This window comes from Dermacentor variabilis, chromosome 9, assembly GCF_050947875.1.
Source record: "Dermacentor variabilis isolate Ectoservices chromosome 9, ASM5094787v1, whole genome shotgun sequence".
In the NCBI taxonomy this organism is placed as follows: domain Eukaryota; kingdom Metazoa; phylum Arthropoda; class Arachnida; order Ixodida; family Ixodidae; genus Dermacentor; species Dermacentor variabilis.
This window is the reverse complement of record NC_134576.1, coordinates 17421134-17446828: the sequence shown is the minus strand read 5'-3', so window position 1 is coordinate 17446828 and position 25695 is coordinate 17421134. Positions and strand designations below refer to the sequence as shown.

General features: G+C 49.2%; 1 protein-coding gene across 1 annotated transcript in view; it reads right to left on the bottom strand.

The window, feature by feature from the left end:
• Positions 1 to 25695, bottom strand: part of LOC142558263 (ATP-binding cassette sub-family C member 3-like) — a 150533-nt gene that overhangs the window by 108503 nt on the left and 16335 nt on the right. Inside the window, exons 3-4 of the mRNA XM_075670420.1 lie at positions 12527 to 12841; positions 10478 to 10579 (exon numbers count right to left, since the gene is read on the bottom strand). Of these exons, the coding sequence (XP_075526535.1) occupies positions 10478 to 10579; positions 12527 to 12841 (417 nt within the window). The remainder of the gene's footprint in view (positions 1 to 10477; positions 10580 to 12526; positions 12842 to 25695) is intronic.

Sequence of the window (25695 nt, the reverse complement as noted above, 5' to 3'; positions counted from 1 at the left end):
TGAAGTACACTTGGCGAAATTGCTCTACTGTGTAGGTAACCATACTTCCACATTTTCAAAATAAACTCTTGGTGCACATTAGGCATTCTCTCAAATGTGCTTTATTCACAGTCGATGCATATTACAAGCACACTACTGAACATTTCTTGAAGTAACCCCCAGACAAAAATGTAATAACATGTTTTCATATACAATAGCTGCTATATTAAAATGTTAAAAGTATAAAAGCAAGCACTTTCTGAAAGTACAGAAGGGATGCAACTTTACAAACAGTTTTTTACACATACATTGAAAGCACAAGCCTAAAAACATAGTTTTATAGAATCAATGAATTGAATCACCCACACGAAACATTAAGGCAGTATTTCTACACATACACAGCCGTTGCCAATGTTGCAATTACATGAGTATAATGGAGTCTAGTATAAAACATAGCATATTAACCTTAAAAGCTACAAACATTCTAAAACATATTGTAAGGATTTATGCGGACTTCATCTTCATCTGTACAAAGTCATCATCAATCATCGGCTCGTGTTCGTTTTTGCGTCGGCGCCATTTTTCCTTCTTGGAATAAAGCGTCGTCTCAACCGTGGTATTTCAAGTGGTGGAGGCGCTTTACGATCCCTTCGACCTCAATCCACTTCAAGATCTCTCCTGGAGCTACGTTCGGGACGCCGCTTACGCCACGAGGCCGCCATGTCGCAAGACCAGACCGCAGCATCCACCATCTCGGTTCAAGTGCCAGCCACCCCCAATCCAAGCCCTGCCAACAACCGGTATCGCGACCCTGAAATCTTCTCTGGCTTGCCTGGTGAGGACGTTGAAGACTGGCTCGACAACTACGATCGTGTCAGCGAATACAACAACTGGAACGAGACATCGCGGTTAACCAACGTGCCATTTTACGTCTCTCAAGTAGCCAAGACATGGTTCCTGAATCATGAGAGCGACTTCCGTGATTGGCCGTCTTACAGGGAGCAGCTACGGCGGATTTTCGGCACGCCCACGGTTCGTTCGGAAGTTGCGAAAAAGAGGCTGTCTGAGCGCGTCCAGCATTATGGCGAATCGTATACCTCGTACATTGAGGACATCCTCGCGCTCTGCCGCCGTGTCGACAGTGCCATGCCCGAACCTGATCGCGTGCGACACCTTCTTAAGGGTATCGGATCTACTGCCTTCAACGCACTCGCCGCTCAAACCCCTTCGACGGTGTCGGACGTCGTCTCCGTCTGTAAGCGCCTCGACGCCCTGCAGTCAATCCGCTTGCAACCGGACTTTTCAGACAACCCCCTGGCAACCAGTATTGAGCTCCGGTCTATCTTTCGTGCCATAATTCGTGAGGAATTGCAAGCGCATGGCTCAACCCCTTGCAGCAGCGCTCACGTCCAACCTGCTTCTACTGACCTGCGCGGTATTATTAAGGAGGAATTGGCCTCCCTGCAGAACGCCCAGCATACCAACGCTTCTCCTTGCCCACAACCGGCTTCTTACGCCCAGATTGCTGCAATGCCAGCCGCGCCGTCTCCAATTACACCATCTGCGCCTGTTCACGATCACCTGGCACCTTTAGTCACCCGAGCTCCGAACCCGCCTTAATACTCTGCCTGGCGTTCATCGAGGCCTATCTGCTACTACTGCGGCTTTCGAGGACATATCTCCCGGTTTTGCCGACGCCGCCAGCAAGACGAACGTCGTGGTTACGCGGCCTTTGAACGCGATGAGCCACCTCCTCGCATTTACCGCACTTCTGACGCTAATCCTCCCGTTCGCCGCTCTCCATCTCCGGCCGACTTCTCCAACACCGCACTCAACACACGTGCCTCGAGACGCCGCTCCCCATCGCCGCTCCGCCGTTCTGTTTCGCCACTTCGACCTGTCTCCCAACTCCATGTCCAGCGACCGGAAAACTAACCAGTGCAGTTTTTGGAGGGAAAACTGCATCACCGCGAAGTGCTCCAAGTCCTCCTGAACGTCCTTCGAACATGTTATTGGTGTCTGTGGAGGGTGTGCCTTTGTTAGCTCTGATTGACACGGGAGCTACTATATCTGTTATGCGTGCCGACCTGTGCTCTCGTCTGCGGAAAGTGAAGACGCCTTATACTGGATCATCCCTGATTGGGGCTAATGGAGCAATCATTCGACCATCAGCCCAATGTACAGCACGCGTCTTCATTGATGGTATCTGTCATCACATTAAGTTCGCGATTTTATTACTGTGCGCTCATGAACTAATTTTAGGTTGGGACTTTCTCTCGTCAACGTCCGCTCTAATCTCTTGCCGTCAACGTGTAGTCCATATAAGCGAGACAGTTCATTGCGGCGGGAGTACCGATGAGCCACGACTGCGTTTTCTCCCTGCTGCCGGTTCTGTACTGCCTCCCGGCCACGAGCAAGTCATAAGTCTCTCTTCTACGGACATCACCAATGGCGACGTGTTCATCACTCCTTACGGTCGCTGTCTTGCCCGTGGGATTGTCTTCGCTTCCTGCATGGTGCGGTTCAAAGAAAGCTCTGCATTAATCATCGCTTTAAATGCGACCACTGAGACAATCCTCCTCCCTCAAGGCTCCGCAGTGACCTCTTATGTGGATACCCAACCAGTCGAGAACGTCGCCGATATGCTGAAAAGAAACGGCATACGTCCCTCCGCCAGTGCTTGGTCATCACCCGTCGTTTTGGTGCAGAAGAAGGATGGATCGGTACGATTTTGTGTTGACTACCGTGCGCTAAACAAGATCACCCGTAAGGATGTATATCCGATGCCCCGTATCGATGACGCCCTTGATTCGTTGCAAGGCGCGCAATATTTATCCAGCCTTGATCTTCGCTCCGGATATTGGCAAATCCCAATGCACGAAGCGGACAAAGAAAAGACCGCCTTTTCTACTCCGGATGGTCTTTATGAGTTTAATGTAATGCCTCTCGGTCTATGCAATGCTCCCGCCACATTTGAAAGAATGATCGAGACGGTTCTTCGTGGCCTCAAGTGGAAAACTTGTCTATGTTACCTCGACGACACCGTCGTGTTTTCCTCGACTTTCACTGCCCATCAGCAACGCTTAGATGAAGTGCTCACATGCCTTTCTAATGCCGGACTTCAACTAAACACGAGGAAGTGCCGTTTCGCTAGCACAACGATTAAAGTCCTGGGTCATCTCGTTAGCAAAGACGGCATCCAGCCCGATCCGGATAAAATTTCCGCGGTGCTCAACTTTCCACGTCCACTTCGTGCAAAAGAACTGCGCAGCTTCATTGGACTCGCCTCATACTTTCGACGTTTTATCCGGAACTTTGCCAGCATTGCCTCGCCCCTCCACAAGCTCCTTGCTAGTTCCAGTTCCTTCGATTGGAACGATCAGTGTGAAGCCGCGTTCCAAGAACTCAAGCGCGCACTAACATCCCCACCTGTTCTTTGTCATTTTGATAACAAGGCGCCCACGTTAGTGCATACTGACGCCAGCGGTCACGGAATTGGTGCCGTACTGCTGCAGCGCGACCAAGAATTTTGCGAAAAGGTTGTTGCATATGCAAGCCGCACTCTCACTTCCGCGGAAAAGAAGTACTCGATAACCGAACAAGAGTGTTTGGCTGTTGTCTGATCCATTCAGAAATTTCGTCCATACCTCCATGGTCGACATTTCACGGTTGTGACCGACCACCATGCCCTATGTTGGTTGTCGACGATCAAAAACTTGTCCGGGCGCCTTGGCCGCTGGATACTCCGATTGCAAGCATATGATTTCAATGTCATATATAAGTCCGGACGGAAGCACCAAGATGCCGATGCTCTTTCACGATGCCCATTACCACCATCATCGGAGCACATCACAACACCTTGTCAAATTGGCCGCACGGAGGACGCTTCGTCTCTTACACCGATTTCTTCCTTGACTTCACCAAACCGCCTTTCAGTGCTTTCCACTCACCAGCGCGCCGATTCCTATTGCCATAGTATCATCAATCGCCTTAGCGGTGTTTCATCTCCGCCCAATGCCAGGCTACGGAAACAACTCAAACTGTTCAAGTTTGAAGACGACGTGCTCTACCGGTACATTTTTCACCCAGAAGGCCATCGATGGGTTCCCGTTCTACCGCGCTCTCTTCGCGCTGCAGTTCTGCAGGCCTCACACGATGACCCGACGTCAGGCCACTTGGGTTACAACAAAACACACGAGCGCATACGCAGCCGATTCTATTGGCCAGGCCTTTCCACGAGCATAGCTAGATATGTTGCCTCGTGCACGCTTTGCCAACACCGTAAGCGACCTACTACTGATCCGGTCGGGACCCTACAACCACTTCCTTGTCCAGCACAACCCTTCTCTGTCGTCGGCATTGACCTTTTCGGGCCACTCCCACCTACTCCAGACGGCAACCGATGGATCGTCACTGCTGTTGACCATTTCGTGCTGTTGACCATCTCGTGTTCGTTTTTGCGTCGGCGCCATTTTTCCTTCTTGGAATAAAGCGTCGTCTCAACCGTGGTATTTCAACATTTACACATATTTAAAACACTCTGCTTAAGCTCAAGTTATGCATGGTAAAATTGAGTTTTCTAAAGTTCGCAATTCCTTAAAAAATGAAAAAAAACCACGGAGTGGCAATCTCTAACGTTTTCCCCTGACCCTTTCCTAGCAGCCCGAGCCAAAGCTCCTGTGAAGAATCAACGCATCAATGGCAGAGTGACAGCACACTATAGGCGCCTTCTCTTTGGAAGAGGCTTCAGAGACGAGCATACCTTTGTCGGTGAGCCCCGAATGTGAAGGCCAGAACTCTGTGGTACAGATTCAGCCAACTTACAGAAGGCGACTTGCAATAAGCCCCTAGCCTCCAACAGTGTTTGAACGTCGTGGCAGCAGTAAAGGAGGGAACTGCACTTTTCAAGTTCCTCGGTTATACATTTGCGCAACTCCGAGAGTGAGGGGACTGCTGTCCCAGGAACCATAGCAACTACAGGCTGTAAAGGCACTTGACAAAAGCTTGGCTCATTGGCAAAGGGAATGTCCGGCTCTGATACTGCTGTACCAAGAGCCTGTGAAGACACTTCAGAAGGGCTGGGCTCATTGGTAAGGGGAATCTCGGAACTTGTTTCTGATTCTAGACAGCTTCCAAGTGTAATTTGCGGTCGACTGAGGTAACTCTGCGGAAGAGAGGAAAAGCGCCACCTGTCGCTGTACTTAAAAACAACACAAAAGTGTTTGCATGGGTACTTGTTCTTTCTAAAGTCGGGGCAGGTACACGATGGCTTGGTGAAGTCGACAGTGTACACATCATCATCACTTCTTTCAGAATGAACCGAGAACATGCCTTCAGTGGGCAGCTCTTTCATGTCTGTGTGGCTGTATTCCTCTGCGTTAAGGAGCCGTCTCAGCATATGTTTAACAAACCCGTGAGCCCGGTTGTGCAGGTATGCAGGAATATTTTCGCTGTACTGTCTGTAGACTGATGACTGCCTCCTTGCTGCCTTATGGAATTTCACTTCTTTGTCGGGAAGGTAGCCATGGACGACAGCTGTGATTAGGGATGTTAACGACCGTTTCCCACTGGAACTTTTCACATACTGTGCCTTCAACCCCCTGTTTTGGGCCTCAATGCCGTTATTTGTGGTCAAGACAACATCAAACTCCAGCCTGTAAGACATGACCCACAGCTCCTTTACAGACAGCTACACTGCTTCAGAGTGACTGCGAAATTTTTCGTTTTTCCAATACTCTGAGGCGACAAGGACTTCAAATGCCTTGTCAAACTCATCCTGATTTGAAACACTGGCTAAGCGTTTCATGAGTCTCAGGGCATCATCCGGATTGGATATACTGTTTTCCTTTCCGCGCAGCCACCTTTGCCATGCTTGTAGTCTATGGAAGTCACAGATGGAGATTTGACTTTCTGGGAACACTTGCTTGATGGCACTTATTTCTGCCTTGCTGTGAGCCACCATCCAGTACTGTGGGGACCAGTTAACCCACCACTGCTTGAAAACATCTAAAGCATCAGCGATACAGTGGGTCGTCTCAAACTGTACGATAAACACACCAGCTGGTGTGTATCCCGACGGTGTTTTCACAACAAGCAAGAAAAGTGGTAAGGCATAATCACTAGTCTTGTGTGTTGCGTCCAGGCAAACTACTGAGCCTCCATACTTTTTAAGCATGTTTCTCATGAACTTTGTCTGGAAGCAGAACAGCAAATGTCTTCACACTCGCTGGCAATGCTCTCTTCCACGTTGTTCGAGTCGTTGCTACCCAAGCAGCTGCGTGCTGCATATGGCCGATAGAAAATGGAGGATTCGGGTTGCTCACCCCTGATCTTTTCAATAAGGATGCTAGCATTTTTTTGATAGACTGTACTGAAGCGGTCTTTCTTAAGAACAGCTTGGATCTGGTTGCTGATATCACGACGTGTTGGGAAAAAGGCCCTGTAGCTGCTATCAGGCTTTTCCTTGTTTGCAAAAAGTACGTCGTGCACGTAATAGTGCACACACTTTTTCACATCTGATACAGATGTAATTCCTTCCCTTGCCAACATTTGAATTCGCTCAGCAATGTTCTTGTCCATGATTTGGCTAAAAGATTCCATGTCCTCGAAACCATGGTTACGATGGGAACCGCAGTTGGCAATTTTAATGTATATCCGCGTCTCTTTGGCCACAGTCTGCTGCTCTGCGTCAAGCACCTTCTGCAGCTGCTTGGCCTTGTCTGCGTTTAGCCGACCCTCCTTTGTCTGGCCGCATGGCTGGGGAAGGTCCACCTAGCAAGTAGGCATTGTTACGTATACTGAGCATACTTTATGGTTTAAAACAGCGCGACAAGATGAGAAGAAAGTGAAGACGAGACAGAAGACAGCGCTGAACTAACAACTGGAAATTTATCTCCACTTGCCCATTATATATACAAGTGGGAAATACCAAAATAAGCAGAGTGCGAAAGATAAAAGGAGTACAATACATACAGCCTCGGCTTGGATGCCGAGACTGTATGTGTTGTACTCTTTATCTTTCGCACTGTTTTTTTTTTGCTATTTCCCACTTGTACTCATATATATACTGGAAATAGTGGAAATAAACATTCTGTTGTTAGTTCAGTGCTGTCTTCTGTCTCGTCTTCACTTTGTCCTCATATTGGCACGCTGTTTTAAACCATAATGATCGCTGCTGCTTGAGCTAGCTAACCAACTAGCTCAAGCAAACCTTTCATTGAGCATACGTCAACCAAGTCTAACATGCCCCATCTTATGCCACGACAAATTTGCCTGCACTGCGCACCAAGGGCAACAGGAAAAGCCGATATTAGGGAGTTTTACCCAGACCGTTCTTTAGCCCCAATAACGATACCATAACGATGCACAACGTGTGTTCAAGGCTGTCAGAGGGGAGAGAAGGCATCCTTATCGGATCCCTCTACTAAGACTCCCTACTATCACGAGAAGTAGAAGCAATGATAGTGGACATCAGCTACAAATTTCTCACGAGCCACTGCAAGAACAGTGTAATAATGTTTTAAAACTGCTTGTTTCATGTCTGCTTGCAGACATAAATGCCATGATAAAGGTGCCCAGAAAATAACCTGCAAACATTTTTACTTGTGGTTGCACATTACGTACCTGGAAATCTGGGTACAATTCAATCCACTTCAAATTCATTGTTGCTGCACACCCTTTCTTTTTTGTGCCTTGGAGGTTCATTCGCTTCTTCTCGTACACCTCCATAGCCCAGTCAGTGGTGCTTGAACCCTGTAAATGAAATCAAGAATATTTATTTCTGGTATAAACCTAAAGTAACCTAACCTAAAGTAACATAAAGTAAATCCTCTTTACACTGCCTGTACACAATCTTTAAATTTGGAACGCTGCTGGATATCTGCATGAGACTGAAACGTTCGCAAGTGCACCATCATGTAACATACCTGGTCTTTGTTTTTCTCTCGAGTCTTTTTGTAGTATTCCGTTCCAAATATGCAGACTTTGACGGTTTCTTTGACAACCACAAACGGTACATTGTCTAGAGAGATTCTGCACCTGGAGTGGATCATGGGGAAGACGACATTGGCTGAAAATAAACAATAAAGACGATTTAATGAAAGTGCCTAGATTTATGCATGGCACAGGGCAATATCAAATCTAGTTTTAGTTTGTGTAATGTAATGGCAGCAAAGAAACTAAGATGCACTGCCTCTAGCAAGAAAGTCTGACTGTCCTCAACGAGAATAATAATTATCACTATTATTATTAATTACCCATACTTTTTGTATGGTTTTAAAAAGTGAGAACTTAAAAGCAGCACTAACATGCTACAGTTTGGTTGGGCCTTCTGATTTTAATATAATACGACAAAAAGCTCGACGCTACAGCTTCAGCTCATATACAGAGTTGCTCTAGACGTCAAATTCACACTTCTAGCAGGACGACGGATGGCACACACGGCCGTGTCACGACATGGAGTACAGCCCCACCGCAAATAGTGTCTCGTGTGGCGCGCGATTGCTTTTTCAATGTTAAAAAAGAAAGCGCAAATGCATAGAAAACAAACGCCCAAGCGCAGCTCTGTCTTGAATTCAAATCAAATATGTAAAGAGCACAGGGGCAGACTTTCATTTTTTGTATTCGTGGTTACTTTGCGTGGCCGGTTGTAATCATGACTGAAAACCGAAAAAACCGAAAAATAACAGTTGTTAATTTTACGTTAATCAGAATTTATGAAAATCGGGTCATGTCGTGGTAACCAGAACAATACTCCACTCAAACCAAATTAAATAGGTGCTAGGGGAACTCTGAACCGGTAACCAGAACAATATATAACCCCATCTTCAAAAAGGCGAATCAAGATGAATGAATTGTCTAATGTTGTGCACTAACCGCAACTGAAAACAAGTCGTTCTGCCAGGTTGAGTCCCTGGTTAAAATTACTACTTCGTTTTACAATGATAAATCTATGCGCAGAGCGAAAGATTAAGAAGCAGTCGATACTACTTACATTTAGACGGCTTGTTCAGGTCTCTTGATGTCCGCACAGCAAACCTCTCGTTGACGGCAGCCAAGGACCTCTCAAGAAGCTTAAGCTCATCGCCTGACTTCATGTAGCCATGGGAGTAGCCGTCTTCATGATGATGTCACCGTTGTAGGTACTTTTCGATCACCTTCTGTCGGTCAGGCTCGCTCATCGTTGCATTCCGTGTGAAACAAAACAATGCACGCCGCAAATGTGATACGCGCGCCAACATCTCGGTCACGTGGAGTGAGCTGATCCGAGCTGAAGCGCCGCACACCGCCCGTGTCGCCAAACAGAGGAAAAAAAAAAGAAAATGGTGATACGTTATCGAGGCGAGGCTCCGCCCCTGCATGGATTTGTTGTGAAAACAGTAGCACCGTACGTTGCTGTGGATGCGGGCGCCATCTGGTGCAGTGTCAATGAACGGCACGCAGCGCGCGTGCTCCCCGGTGATTGGTTGGCCTATGCGTCAGGAAAACAGCCAGGCCGCAGCTTCCGCGGCCACGAAGCTTGTTGAAAAAAAAATATATAAGCCATCCTTAAACCTTCGAGGGTCGAAGCCGTAAATATACGGCGCCGCGAACAGTCCGAAAATGGTCGACGCCGTATATTTACGGCGCTGTCTGTACATTTAAAACGCGCGCTAATTTCCTAACTTTTTCTTGCCTGGCATGTGCTGCCACTATGTGGTAATACATAGAATTTTTTCTCGGGTCTCTCTCTTTCGGTTTTCGTTGTATAGTTTTTGTTTGTTTCTTTGGTCCGGCGCGTCTGTTACCGCTCACGCATTGACGCCCTCGCGGGAGCGTGGCGGTTAGTTTCGGTTTCGTTCCGCACGCGGTTTCGGCTTTTTTCGCTCGCGACACTGATGGCTATCTCGTTCTTATCACTCAAAGGGTGACCACCTGTTAGTCGCTCGTTTGTTGCTCACAGGGGTCCGCACACGAAGGATGCCGCCGTGCATGCGTTTCCTTTTTTGGCACTTTATTCAGAAGTTGCCTGCCACTGCTGCTCAGGGAAGCAGTACCCGGAGGAGGTGCCACGTCCGCGCCAACACCACTCGGCAGCAAAAACGCCGCAAGGACACAAGGTACATGTGCGCTGAGTGCAACAAACCGCTCTGTGTGGAGCCATGTTTCAAGGACTACCACACGCTGAAGAAATATTAGTGCAAGAGGGACATCTGAGACTTGCGAAAAATTTTCGTGTGCACATTTTTCTTGTGTATTTTTCTCGTGTGGACATTGTGTATAAGAATGCGCTAAATTTTTTCACATTCTTATAACTTTATTTGCTATTTTTATTGTTCTTTATGAATTAACAGTACATATATGCCAACGCAAAACATGTTTTTCTCACTTTACGGTCACCCTAGAAAAATTACGGTAATTTTTTTCGAAATAGGCCCCTCTGAAGAATTTAAATGTGCAATAAAAAAATCCACCCTGGGTGGTCGCATATGGCGAAAAAAATCGACCCTCAAAGTCGTACCTCATCTGGAAGTTCTGCGTACTCCAGCTGGCGTTCGAGGGCAACCACAATCTGCGTGATGCCAAGCAGTGCCGTGCACAAGGAAACCATGATGATTGGGATCTGAAAAATAAACTTGAGGTCATCGGCGCTCCAGCGAGAACGTCCTGAAAGAATAAGTTACAGAGAACGTGAACTGCAAGGTGAGGATTGCAGAGGTCAACTATTGAATTCAAAAGTGTGTTTAGTGCGGAGAACAGCCCACATGCATGCCGAAGGAACCAGTGATGCAACCCACATCATGACATACCTCAGTTTAGCAGAATAGTGGTTTACTTCCTATGACGGCAAAACTGTATGGTTTTCAAAAACTAACATGAAAGTTCACGCAACCTATGTACGCTTGTAGCTACATTTGGGAGAGCAGAAGCCACCGGCTCTTCATGTAATTTCGGCGAAAGTGCTTTGTTTAAACAGGCGTTTGCTTTGAGGTGATAGCCAAGGTGTAAAGAAATGACCAGCAGGGAAACATAGGCTGTGTTTCACTATTCGCTGTAGATGACTAGATATAGTACAAAACGGAAAAGGGCCTTCTCAAATGTGCTTATGGTTCTAACGAAGCCGGCAGAGAAAGCAGGTCCACAAATTCACCAACAAAATTGATTAAGAAGAAGCGCGACTGGGGCGAAGACAAGATACATGGACCCAAGACGCTAAAATCAAGGTTTTAGCACAGCATCAAAATCAAGAGCGATGCAGGCTTCATTGCTGCCCAAACAATATGGCATGGCACCGGAGCAGCCTGCCTGAAAACTGTGGATAGTTCGCCGTCGCGCAGAAAATAGTATAGATTTATTTTGGACTTGAAGAAAGCCATGTTTCTTCTTTTTATACGGCGGCAGGTTTGTACACACAAAGTGTTTAAATATGCCGTTAATACTTCCTTGTCTTTTGCTTTTCACTCTTGTCGAGGAAGTATTTTATCTGCTCTGTCTGGTTCCCAATACTGATTCCATAAATTGCTAGTGCGCAAGACAAACCCCCCGTTCATTTCACCGGCAACACTGTTTTCTATGAAATTCATGAACAAGACAGCCAGCTGAAAGATGTTTGAGAAGTTATGCTTAAACAGGGCCTCCGAGGCTGCCTCATTCCTTTCCAGGCTTGGCTAAGTGCTCCGGATGCAGCTTAATATATGCCATGCCGTGTGGATTGTGAGCTAAGTGATTGTGAATGCTTAGTGAAACGTTTTCGGGGAGGGTTGTCCTAGAAAGCTTTGCATTAAAACGGCAAGCAGCTGTAGCCGTGATGTGGACTGTTGTCAAAAGCTTGACTCTAGCGTGAGACGTCCCTTGTCAATCACCCAAAGTGTCCATCGCCCTGCGAACTTTTTGCCTTGTCTAAGCAAACAGTATTTACTAGCACTTAACGCGGTGTTTTAATGTCAACTTGTTCTGTCAGGATTACGGACTAAGTGATTTCTGAACGGTTTTTGAATTTGCTTGGGAAAATCACGCACAACTTCCACGTGAGCAAAGAGGAGGCGAAAGGTTGATTAAACGCGATCAACGAGTGCTAGAGCGCAGCCATCTCCAAACTCACAATGCAGTGGAAGCCATGGGTAGCGACATGTTTTACCGTGCTTTCTTGACGTGCATAAATGCTAGGAATGGGAAATGCAAAATTTGCACAGCGTAAAACATTACATAGTCACAGTGGTCAGCTAGTGATAAACGGTAACCGGAAAACGATAAACCGTGTACCGGCACGAAAATGAATGAATGAATGAATGAATAAATAAGTAAATAAACAACGTGACAGTAACATGAGTCGCAGAATTCAAATACTCTATGAATCATGCGAAGTACGGGCAATCCATTCATTTACTTAAGTAAAACACATACGCTTGCATCAGTATATAGAGTAATGACAATTATTGTTTCATATTTTCGTCCAAGATTTTCTGTCACAAAAGAACGCCTGCAATTAACTGTAGCTAAAAGCGATGTCTCAAGATGTCTGCACTGGTGCTCTTGTATGTCACGCGAATTATTTTTGCATGCGACTTACTGCCAGAGAGGAGTTGAGAACGAGACCCGCGGTGCTGGGATCCTCGCCGATGGCGAAGGCGAGCGTGGCCAGCACCACCGCGAGTCCACAGGCGGAGCTGAAAACGCGCGTGAGCCGCACGCAACCCACGCTCGCCAGGCACAGCCGCAGGTTGGCGTCCGCCAGGCGGCAGAAGCGCGCCAGGAAGCGCCGCGTGGCGCCATGGGCGCGCACCACGCTCATCGACTCGGCCGTCTCGTTCACGTGCTGCAGCAGGCGAGACAGGTGCGCGTTCTTGGCGAACCGGGCTGAGTTCACCGCGCGCGGCAGGTACCTCTGCAGAAAGAAGGGCGCGCTTCGCTCTTAAACTAGCTGCCGCTGGAAAAACACTCGAAAGGAAGGGAAAAGCACGCGCTTCAAAAGGCACAGGCTTCGGCAAAGAAAAGCCTTCATCGCACCGGAAGTATAGAGTTTCAACAGAAAGACGCGGACACTCTTAGCAACCACGATTAATGCCTCACGACTACGACCAAGCAACGTTTGTCGCGATTATTTACGGTTGTCCTTGTCATTCCCGCATTTAGCTATGGTTTCGGCAACCCGAACAGCGATGACAAATACATTAGGGCAGCATTGGTGGCGGAGTTTTCTACCACGGTGGCACGCAAACAGGCAATCGTGCACCTTTCTGCTTCCATCAATGTTATCAAACATTGATACGCCGATGATACGATGATACGCCGTATGCTACCCGCATACGGCGTATCATCAAAGAGTATGCTGCACTAAAAATAGCCTTTGCACAGTAACACAGAAAGAAGGTTCACCCACGATTACGATACTCCTGAATTCGAAATTTCAGCGCAGCCGTATACGTGTTCGCATTTCGCGATATATTGGCGGGGTCGAACATTCTGTCTCGCGCGTTGCAAACGTGCGGCGCGACTGCCTCGCCAACCGCGAGAAGCGCGTGGGTAACACGTGGGTGTGGGTCACAGCAGCCGTCGCAGACAACCTCCGCTCATGGAGCGCTTTGTTTTCATACAGACGACTTGCGCTACTCTGGCGCCATCTCGTAGCCATCGCCGCCAGAAAGCCCCTCGTGTGCGGCGCTGCGCTTTGTTTCGGACGCTTTCTCCAGACCTCCTTCCCCCGCTCTTTCATTCCCCGCTGCGTTCGCTCACACCTATCGGTGGGATTATTCGCTCGGCTACGAGGCAGGATGCTCGCCGCAAGAACATACATCTGAAAGACCTGTGCTCTGAAACGTTACAGAAGAACTCGCCTCACAATGACATTCGGCGGCAATACGATTAGCATTCGAGCAATGTAGCGAGCCACCGTGTTTCTCAAGTCACCTTTATTAAACACCTGCAAATGAATCTTCCGCATGACACCAGTTTCGAGATAATATTTTCTAAACGGCGGACGAAATACATTCGTGTTCCGATTGATTTTGTGCTTAAATGTGTAAAGAGCGTTTGGTTAGAAAATTGACTCGCTATCTCTGCCTGCGAAGGTTGATTTCCAGCGAGGCTGTTGAAAACCACCACTGCAACGGCTGAGGGGGTATCAAATACTTTATTACTTTAGAGCAATGGTAACAATGGAAACCATGCTCCTTTCTTTCTTTATATACTTTGTTATCACTTTACCTCCCCTCCCCTCTTACCTCAGCGTAGGGTAGCAAACCGGATCTTCCCCTCTGGTTAACCTCCCTGCCTTTCCCTTTTCCTCTGTCTCTCTTTCTAGTACAATGGGAGTAATGGGAGTAATGGTAATTTCGGCAGCATGCCGCCGCTGGTCGTATTGCCGTTATTCTTCCTTTTGCCCCTCCTCGTATTCACTCTGCTCCTCTGGAACTCTAACTATGGGTTGCGTACCCATAGCGGTGCTACGACTACAATGAAATCAGCTGCTAGGCTGTTTATATTATATACGAAAGGCTAGAGACGTCACTCCCCACATCGCAAGCTGCCGTCACCGCGGCAGCTTGCGCAGCGGTAATCTTTATCGGAAAACGTATGCGAGGAGCGCTACGTGCTTCGCATTGTTCTCAGGAGTGCCTTATCAATTGCGCTGTTCGGATGCTTGTTATTATCTTGTTCTTTATTGAAACGAATGGCGTTCTGTATGTTGTATGCATGATTCCAAAGAATGCATGCAGTTTTCGCTTCATCTTGCTGGGTGCTCGAAGCCTCTGCCTTACAGCGGTTGGAGCCACTGCTCCTGGCCCTGCACTGCCGCCGGGATCAGCCAACATTTTGGTGAATGGACGCGGACACGAAAAATGCCGACCATGAAGGGGCTGACAGCTTTGCTGTAAAAGTATGTGGAACTACAGTGCGATTATACGGCGAGTCTGATGGCGCATATCTCCAAACTAGTGTCCCATATAGAAATTCCTTCCGAATGGATACGCTTTGCAAACTCACCGGCTAGAATTCGTAAATTGCACTATGTTCTGCAAAGTTATTTCAGGAAATAATCCACGAATTTTATTTAATTAGTTGAGTAGGTGTTGCTAATTCTCGTGCAAGTAATGACCGCCCCTTTGAATAATCCAGCTCAAGCACTTTAATTATCTGCAACCAGGCTGCTCTTAAAGAAGTGCGGAACGGTATACCTTGTTCTGTGGTTCTTCAAAGTTGTACGACTTCTGCATATCAGAAGCTTCCCCGAAGACGTCCTCCGGAACGGAGGACGGAGCACCTCCGCGCCCTCATGGCAAGGCGAGTCCCGCGGCGGTAGCCCTGTCCGTGGGAAACCGCGACATCACCGACTATAGGCTTCCCGATTCACCTGACAGCTGAACAGCGGCAGAGATGGAATCGGACAGCGATTACGCGCTAGTCCAATCGCGCCACTTGAAGCGCAAGCTTCGCCGGACGTCAGCAGGCAGTGATTATCCTCATAAAAGCAGATGTGACGAACGAGTCTTCTCCGTGGGCTACACCCCAACTACGGAAGGTACGAATATGAATTCGCTGAACAGACAATCGCTGACCAAATACTTCGATCGGATAGCCTCAGGACATGTGAGAGAGATCCGCATTATTGCTCGGAAGAACATTCTGACGGTGGACGTGAATTCTCAGGCAGTATTGGAAGCCTTGAAAGGCATTCAAGTGGTTGGCAACATCCCAGTTCGCTCATTCCTAGCGTACGGCAAAGATACCTGCACTGGTGTGATATCAGATGTGGACATTGACATAAAGGATGAAGACCTGCGATCTCTTTTATCGTCGACAGTGCGAATCCTCGACATCCACCGATTCAGCCGCTCCCGGTGCATCAAGTTGGTGTTCGAGTCAGACTCTTTGCCAGCATCGGTCAAAGTAGGTTATGTGAGGCACTCAGTGCGTCCATATGTACCACGACCGTTACAGTGCCACAAGTGTTTCAAACTGGGCCACGTGAGTGCTGTGTGTAAGAATCCTACGTCATGCCGAAGATATGGTGGTGCTCATCAGGTAGACTCCTGTGAGACTGACGCCATGAAATGTGCAAATTGCTCTGGAGCCCATGAAGCGACATCCAGGGACTGCCCCAAAATGGCAGAGGAGAGGCAAATTCTGAGAAAAATGGTGAGAGAGAACTCCACGCACAAGGAGGCTGCCGATTCCGTCCGCAAGAAAAGGCGCCGGTTGCGGCAAAGGCGTCGCCGATCACTCCACATGGCAGCAATGAATATGTGAGTGTGACACTAAAACATAAACTACATGTGTTTTCGATCATCGGCGCCTACATACCTCCTAGACAAAGACTTGAACTCTCTTATCTATCCACTGTGTTATAAAGTTCCCCAGGCCCTCATGTTGTTATTGGAGACTTCAATGCTCATCATCCTTACTGGGGAAGTGCCGCAATGAACTGCCGGTGTAGGAACTTGATGGACTTCATAGACACTGAAGGTCTGGCTGTCATCAACGATGGATCTCCAACTTACATCCGCGGCACTACCTATGGAAGTTGCTTAGACCTCACTATTGTATCTCAGAGCCTCCTGCCCTTAGTCAACTGGTGCTTGGACATAGAAACGCATGGAAGCGATCATATACCAACATATGCGCAGATGAAGTGGTTTGTGCAATCAACTGCATCTGCTGTACGCTGCACTGATTGGTCCACGTTCTCTACATCTGTCGAAGAGTACTGCGGAGATCTCACTTCACCATCTGATATAGAAGACATTATTGTGTCATCAGTGCAGAAGACAACTAAGTTCTTCAGTGACCCTACATCCAGAACGGCGATTGATATTGAATATGAACGGCTCCGAGCGATCCGTCGTAGAGCGGAAAGGAAGGCTAGGCGAACTCAATCGTCATTAGACCTTGTCTTATGTCGACGAGCTCAACGAAAAATACGGCGTCACCTTCAAAAAATGGGAAAACAACGGTGGAGGACCTTGTGTTCGTCTCTGATCCTCGAAAGCCACTTTCTAGGATCTGGCAGATAGTACGAAGCCTTCGTGCCCCTCCTCAGCAAAAACATCCTTTCCGGACTTTAGCACTTCACCAATCTCTGACGGAAGTGCAGGTTGCCGAAGACTTCTGTAAGAGAGTCACCCGTACCGATGTCTCAGCATGTACAACATTGGATCGACCCGTGCTACCTCCTAAAGATAATCGTCTTGACCTTCCTTTCGCGATGCCGGAATTGGAAGCTGCACTTGCTGCGTCGAGACGATCTTCTGCCCCTGGACCTGACGGTATTTCATATACTGCTCTGTGCCACCTTGGGATGGAAGGTCGGAAAAGTCCTGCTGTCATACTATAACGCCACGTTGTCATCCAGTACAGTCCCGAAGCAGTGGAAAACCAGCCGTTTGATGGCCCTCCTAAAGCCAGGAAAATTGCCCTACGAAATGTCATCTTACCGGGCAGTAGCTTTAGCTAGCTGTGTCGGTAAGGTGATGGAACGGATGGTGCTCACTAGATTAGAATGGTTCATGGAAAAGAATGAGCTTTATCCTGAAATGATGACCGGATTTAGACGTGGCCGGTCTGCAATAGATGGGGTCATTGATCTCGTGCCCACGATCGAACACGAAAAAAAGCGACACCGACTTGTAGGAGCAGTTTTCTTAGACATAAAAGGAGCTTATGACAATGTACTGCACGAAGCTATTCTTTATGCCCTCAGTAATTTAGGCAACGGCGGCCGTCTCTACATGTGGATTGAAAATTACCTAAATGGTCGTACAGTCTTCATGTCCACGAATGATGGCGAAACGACAAGACACGCTGTGGTCCGTGGAGTGCCTCAAGTAGGAGTTCTCAGCCCGACTCTTTTCGATGTTGCCCTTAATGGCCGTGCCGAAATAATTCCTGATATAGTACGCATCAGTACCTACGCAGACGACATATGCATATGGGCATCCGCAGTCACGCGACCGCAAATTTGTGCCAGGTTGCAGCGAGCTGTTTCTTTAACGTCTCAGTACCTGCAGTGCCAAGGACTGCAACTGGCCCCAGACAAGTGCGCTGCGATAGCGTTCACACGGAAGCTTACGCATTGGTATCCAATTATGATCAATGGAAATGACATCCCATATGTCACCCACCACAAATACGTAGGCGTTGTCATTGACCGCGGTGTTTCATGGTCGAAACATGTGGCATTGTTAAAGAAAAAATCAACTGGGCTTGCTCAAGTTTTTCGCTTTCTTGCCGGTATGAAGTGGGGTCCATCTGAGCATTCGCTACTCCGGCTGTACCAGGCTCTCTACGTTGGATACATTCGGTATAGTCTGCCAGTTTTGTCAAGTATGAGCCCTTCATGTTTGCGTACGCTGGAAAGTGCCCAGGCACAGATGCTGAAAACGTGTCTGGGTGTTCCACGTTGCACCTCAACCCACGGAACAATTGAGGAGGCTCGCGTCACCCCTCTACCTGTCTATCTACGATGAGAACCTCTTCGAGTATTCCTGCGACTGCTTTGCCGTCACGGACGCCATCCCTTATCAACATTACCTGATATACGGCCGGACTCCACTTTTTCAAGAGCCGTTAAATGCCAAGAATCTGCGATGCCAGCATACTTTGCCCCGGCTGACCTTCCACATATGCCCCCATGGGTAATGTCCAAAATACCGGTACGTCTATCCATTCCCGGAATTTCTAAAAAGTCGCGAATACCTACCGTCGGCCTCAGACATTTAACACTTGAATATATGTCGAAATAATATGGCTCCTCGGTGAGCGTGTATAAAGATGGATCGGTCTCGTCGTATGCGTCTGGTGGGGCTTTCGTTGTGCCTGCGCATAAAGTCAATCGACGATTTCGTCTGTATAACAAGACGACTACAACATCTGCGGAACTAGTGGCAATCAGAGAGGCCGTTCAGTATATTTCGCGACAGCCTCCTCAAATATGGACAGTCTTCAGTGACGCAAAATCGGCTCTTCAAGTGGTGTTGAAAGAAAGCGCTTACAGAGTGTTGGCTCTTCAAACTGCCGAGCTCTACACTTTAGCGCAAGAAAACGGCCACCACATCACATTTCAGTGGATTCCCAGTCACTGTGGTATACAGGGCAACGAACTGGCCGACGCCGAAGCGAAGAAAGCACTCGAAGAACGAGAGTCACTGCTTTCAATTCCTTTTTCAAGAGCGGACGCCAACTGTCTCCTCTCCAGTGTCACCCGAAAATTGACAGCAAAGCACTGGGACAATCCGGATAATCGCCACAGACGACTCCAGAGATTGGACCCTACCATGAATTTTAGGCTACCACCGAAAATTCAACGAAGCTGTGCCAGTCTTCTGCACAGACTAAGGCTGGGGGTAGCATTTACGCGCGGATACGTGCACCTCATGTGACGCACCGAGTCTCCACACTGTGAGGTGTGCAATGTGACTGAGACTATAGGTCATGTGCTTTGTGACTGCCCTAAGTACGTGGAAGAGCGTGAAAGGTTGGACAACGACCTTACGCGTCTCGACAGCGCACCGTTGTCGGAGGATGTTATTTTAGGCCCTTGGCCAGATGCTCAATCGAGTTTGAAGGCCATCCAGGCATTACTGAACTTTTTAAAAATTACTGGCCTGGATTGCAGACTTTGAGCATGCCAAATTGCTTGCCATATCTTCTACATCTTCCTTCTATCGTCATCGTCACCCATCATGCACCTCTTTCTTCCCTCTTTCTTTCCCTCTTCCCCTTCCCCCAATGCCGAGTAGTTGGCTAGAGGAATATACCTCAGGCCAACCTCTCAGCATTTCGTATCATTAAACTTCTCTCTCACTCTCTAAACATGATCTCTCTGTATATCGCCGACGTTGCTGTAGCTGGTCTGCCGCGAGCGCGTCTTTAAAGAGCAGGTTCATGTTGCTCTTGCGCCATCTGACCTGAAATTGCTTTTTGGAACGTGTTTCTTAATTAGCTGTATAGGGATTTCATTGGGCCCTGCGGCCGGGTGCTTAGGGGTATTTTCTTCTGCCTTCTTGGCATAAAAAAAAATTTTGCGCGATACTTTATTCCCATGACAATTATATGGACACTCCAAGCCCATATTCGCCGTCGCCGTTGCATTGATGTACGGTATAAAGTCCAAGGGCAATAACACCGTCGCCGCGCGTCGTATGCTGTAAAGGGCGAATGAAAGCACGTGAGACAAACAGAAGATCGCGGCTCAGTGGGGCCTGTGCGAAGGGAGAAAGCGTAAAGCAAACGCACCGTCTTTCGTCGCGCGAAAGGCAGCTGGTTAACGGGCAGCGGCGTTGTGCTCCGGCAGCAGCTTGCTATTACGCCACCGGTGCAAGAGGCTGAATCACGGCTCAATCTCGCCCGCCGTACATGGCGGAAAGCCGGTAGGCAGCGCGGGTGGGAGGGGATGCGGCTTCAATCAGCAGACAAGTGCGTACTTTGCACGGCCGTGCGCGCCGTATCTTGAAAGGGATCTGCAGACGGCTCATCCAATTGTGCGTGCTGTGTTCTCGCCGCTCCTGCGTTGAAGCGATAGACCGCACGAAGATCACTTCGCTCGCTGCCGCTGCCGCGCTTGGTAACCCCAGCGTTTTGACAGCGAGTGTCCGCGCTAATCGAGTGTGATGTGCTCATGTTGCCTTGGGCGCGCTGACACCCGGCATAATAATTCAATTAGTAAGCGAATGTTTCTAAGTGTATATGGCCGAGAAAACTATCGTTACTTTGTATAGCTGTCTACTAATTTGCTGTCACAACCGATGCTTCGCCTGTCGGGCGAATCTGCAACGTTTTTATGTGAAATTTGATATCTCGGGCTTCTCTGTTGTTGCTGGATCTCTTTGAATCTGACCTACGCTCTCTATCGTGCCGAAATTGCCCCTGATAACGTATCTCGTGTGCCGCAGCTCGTCATCTCCTTCGAAAATGTTACCGTCTTCATCCCATATAGACGGTTGCGAATTACATCTTTGATGTTTGCGAATTACATCTTTTACATGGTTGCAGAATCTATGTGGTCCATCTTTGTCTCTTTTGCGAATGTTATGCACGCAACGTTCACTGGGCATATAATTTTCGTTTGGACAAGCTGACTTGCCACCCTTTTTCTGCTCACTCTAGCACACGCTTTAGTCCGCACAGTATCGATGATGTGGCCGCGAGTGGACGCACGTCTGTGAGCGTGTGTGTGTGGGGGGGGGGGCGGCGATTTCCTAAACGGCCTATGTCAACTCGTAAGAATTGATGAGAGGTTTACCTGTGCTACCCATTGCACATTGTTCGAGCACCAGATGATTTCCTACATGTTCCACGGACCACATCCAGGTGCGTTATAATGTTACGGGAAGGAAGAAGCGTGCGTCTATTTACAGATGACTTTTTATGTCTGCGCCAGCAAGCGTAGAGCAGCGATAATGCTACACTCTTCTCCGTCGTCTCCAAGGCCACCCATCATCGTCCTCATTTTCCCACATTACCGACTGTGATATCACCCCCGTCGGAAAAAGCACCTCATTGGTGCGGCTCTTCGGTCTGAGAAAGGTAGGGTTTGAGGCGGCTGACGTGGATGATGTCAGAGAGAGATGAAGGCACCATGGCATCCAGCGGAGACATTTCATATGTGACAGGGGTCACCTGGCGAAGGATGCGGTAAGGGCCATAGTACCGCGCGAGGAATTTCTCCGAAAGACCAACACGCCGAGTTGGATACCAAACTAGCACAAGAGCACCTGGTTCGTAGTGCACGTCGTGATGGCGCTGGTCGTAACGGCACTTCTGGCGTGTCTGAGAAGCAGAAAGACTAATGCGGGCAATCTGGCGTGCTTGGGTCGCTGTGGCTATGACATCCCGAGTGTACTCTGTCGGCGAGGCGAGTGCGGTCGAAAGGAGAGTCTCGAAAGGCAAAGTCGGCTCACGGCCGAAGAGAAGATAGAAGGGTGAATATCCAGCTGTATCGTGGCGCGAGAAATTGTAGGCGAACATGAAAAATGGTAGAGCAATGTCGCAGTCGCGATGATCGGAGGAAACATACATTGCTAACATGTCAGTTAATGTGCGGTTAAGGCGTTCGGTAAGACCGTTAGCTTGAGGATGGTAAGCGGTAGTAAGTTTGTGTTTAGTAGCACATGATCGAAGTAGGTCGTCTATGACTTTGGCAAGAAAGTATCTGCCACGATCGGTGAGAAGTTGACGAGGTGCACCGTGATGCAAAATAACGTCGTGAAGCAAGAAATCAGCGGCGTCTGTGACACAGCTGGTCGGTAAGGCTCTAGTAATGGCATAGCGAGTTGTATAGTCCGTAGCCACGGCGATCCACCTATTTCCGTCATTTCATATAGGGAATGGTCCGAGAAGATCAACGCCAACGCAAAAGAAAGGGTCGGCCGGTATATCCAAAGGCTGCAGCAGTCCGGCGGGAGGCACAGCTGATCTTTTCCGGCGTTGACACGACTCACACGCGGCAACATAGCGCCGGACGGAGCGGTTGAGACGGGGCCAGAAAAACCGTCGCCGAATTCGGTCATAGGTCCGCGTGACGCCAAGGTGTCCAGCGGTGGGAACGTCGGGCAGTTGCTGCAGTACAATCTGTCGCAGATGAGACGGAATGACGGTTAGGAGCTCGGGCCGGTCGGGGTGCGCGTTGCGGCGATACAGGATTCCATTTTGTAGTACGAACATGTGAAGGCATGGGTCAGACGGATCAGAGAGCAGGCGTTCGATAATGGTGCGTAAGGACTCATCGCGTCGTTGTTCAGCGCCAATGTCTTGCAAGGCAGAGAGCGAAAGAACGCAGATCGGTGCGACATCCTCTAAACCGTCCGGTACATCGACGGGATGACGAGTCAGGCAGTCGGCGTCCTCTTGTAGACGACCCGACTTGTAGATCACAGTGTATGTGTATTCCTGTAGCCGTAGGGTCCCGCGACCGAGGCGTCCGGTGGCATCCTTGAGGGCGGAAACCCAACAAAGGGCGTGGTGGTCGGTTGTAACTGCAAATGGTCGACCATATATGTAGGGTCGGAACTTGCCCACCGCCCAAATGAGGGCGAGACACTCGCGCTTAGTAATCGAGTAATTGCGCTCTGCGGGAGAGAGGAGGCAGCTGGCGTAGACGATGACGCGGTCGTGCCCACATTGGCGTTGAGCTAAAACTGCGCCGATGCTGTAGCCACTGGCGTCAGTGCGGATTTCTGTCGGAGCGGATGCGTCAAAATGGGCGAGAACAGGGGGTGTGGTGAGCAGCGTGATGAGCTGCGAGAAAGCAGGCGCCTGTTCAGAGCCCCAACAGAAAGGAACGTCTTTCTTCAGGAGGCCAGTCAGGGGACGGGCAACATGGGCGAAATTTTCCACAAACCTGCGGAAGTACGAGCAAAGGCCAATAAAGCTGCGAACATCTTTGGCACAAGTAGGTACGGGGAAATTCTGCACAGCGTGAACTTTAGCGGGGTGGGGCGAATGCCTGACGAATCGACGAGGTGTCCGAGCGTGGTTACTTGGCGGTGACCGAAGTGGCACTTGGACGAGTTGAGCTGTAAGCCAGCGGTACGAAAAACAGAAAGAACAGATGAAAGACTTTCAAGATGCGTCGCAAAAATTGAAGAGAATACGATGACGTCTTCCAAGTAGCACAAACAGATTGACCATTTCAAACCACGTAAGAGCATGTCCATCATCCGTTCAAACGTCGCCGGGGCATTGCACAAGCCAAAAGGCATTACCCGGAACTGATATAGGCCGTCTCGTGTGACGACTGCGGTCTTTTCACGGTCCATTTCATCCACGGCAATTCGCCAATATCCAGAGCGAAGGTCTATAGATGAAAAATAAGAGGCACCGTGGAGACAGTCCAGAGCGTCGTCAATGCGGGGAAGTGAATATACATCTTTCTTGGTGATCGTGTTTAGATGACGATAGTCAACGCAGAATCGCCAGCTGTTATCCTTCTTTTTGACGAGAACAACAGGGGATGCCCACGGGCTGGAAGAGTGTTCAATAATCCCTTTGGCAAGCATCTTGTCAACCTCGCTCTGGATAACTTGTCGCTCAGAAGGCAACACCCGGTATGGGCGTCGGCGAACAGGTGCTGCATCGCCAGTATTTATGCGGTGCTTCACGACCGTAGTTTGACACAAAGGGTGATCGTTCAGGTCTAAAGTGTCGGAGTAGGACTCGAGGAGGCCACGGAGCTCTGCGGCTTGCTGGGTTGAGAGGTCTGGTGCAATCATCTTTGTAAAGTCGTCGGTCGGGGCTGATGCAGAAGGCGCAAAATGAGGATTGGTCGAAGACGGCGCAACAGATAGAGCGGAAATGTGGCACTTGTGCGTCGGTGACAACGTGGCTAGAGACATGCTTCGAGGAAGTACTTGTGGGCACTGTCCGAAATTTAGGATGGGAAGACATGCCTGATTGTCCGCAACAGAAACGATAGTGTGCGGGAAGGAGACATTGTTAGAAAGCAGGACTGAAGTCGCGGGAGTAAGGACATAGTTTCCGTCAGGTACAGGTGGGCAGGCTAAGACAGGGATGCAGGTTGCTGCAAGAGATGGCAGGCGTATAAAATCCGCGGAACAAAGCTGAGTTGGAGCATGAGCAGGCAGGTCCACGGGGACAGGTAGTGGTAGGTCAAGTTGTACAACGCCGGCGGGACAGTCAATCAGAGCAGAATGGGCGGCCAAAAAGTCGAGTCGGAGGATAATATTGTGAGGGCAACGTTCGAGAACGCTAAACAAAACGGACGTGTGGTGACCGGCGACACTGACACGAGCAGTACACATTCCAAGTACAGCCGGAGTTCCACCGTCGGCGACCTGGAGCAGTCGAGTCGGAGCAGGAGTCAGTACTTTCTTCAAGCGCGTTCGAAGCTCCGGACTCATGATGGAAATTTGGGCTCCAGTGCAGATGAGTGCTGTAACGGGCAAACCATCCACGTCCACGTCCAGAAGGTTCCGATTAGTAGGCAGGGTCAGCAGAGGAATTTCAGGCCGGTGTTCTAGAGCAGCGTCACCTGCAGGAGCTGCCCCAGTTAGTTTCCCGTCGGAGAGCGGCGACGGTAAGCTGGGGATGGAGAGCGACGCAGCTGGGGCGAACGGGAGCAGCGACTATGTGGTGATGGCGAGCGGCTGGTCGCGGTGGCTCGAGCGTTGTCAGGAGCGTCTTCAGCCTCGGTGGAGAGCGATGGCGGGCGAGGATTCAGTGGGGAGCGGCGGTAGGCGGGGAAACTTGGTCGAGAGTGGGATGGCCAGGAACTTCGACAGTGGCGAGAGATGTGGCCCACACGTCCACAGTTAAAACAGATGGGTCTATCGTCATGTGTGCGCCATTCGGCCGGGTTGCGATAGCTCGGATATGGACCGTATTGGCTCCGGTGAACAGGGGCAGAGGCAGCAGACGAAGCAAAGTCAGGACGTCTGGCGGAGCAGAGGGACGGAAGGCCCACATTGGCAAGTTCTTGGCGAATTACCGACTGAATGAGAGACACAAGCGGCTGGGAATCGTCAAAGCACTGCGTCAGTGGCGTGGCAGGAGACGCTGCTTCGATTTCTCGCCGAACGATACGTACGACGTTCTCACAGGAGGTGGGCTCACGCGGCGGACAAACGCCTTCGCACGTCGATGAAGCCGCGGTATTAGGTAGACTCGTAAACTGTTGAACTATGCAGCGGCTCTTCACGTCTTCAAAGCGGCTACATTCGTTAATGATCTCATTAACCGTTGCTACGTTCTTGTAAACAAGCGAATTAAACGCGTCGTTCGCGATGC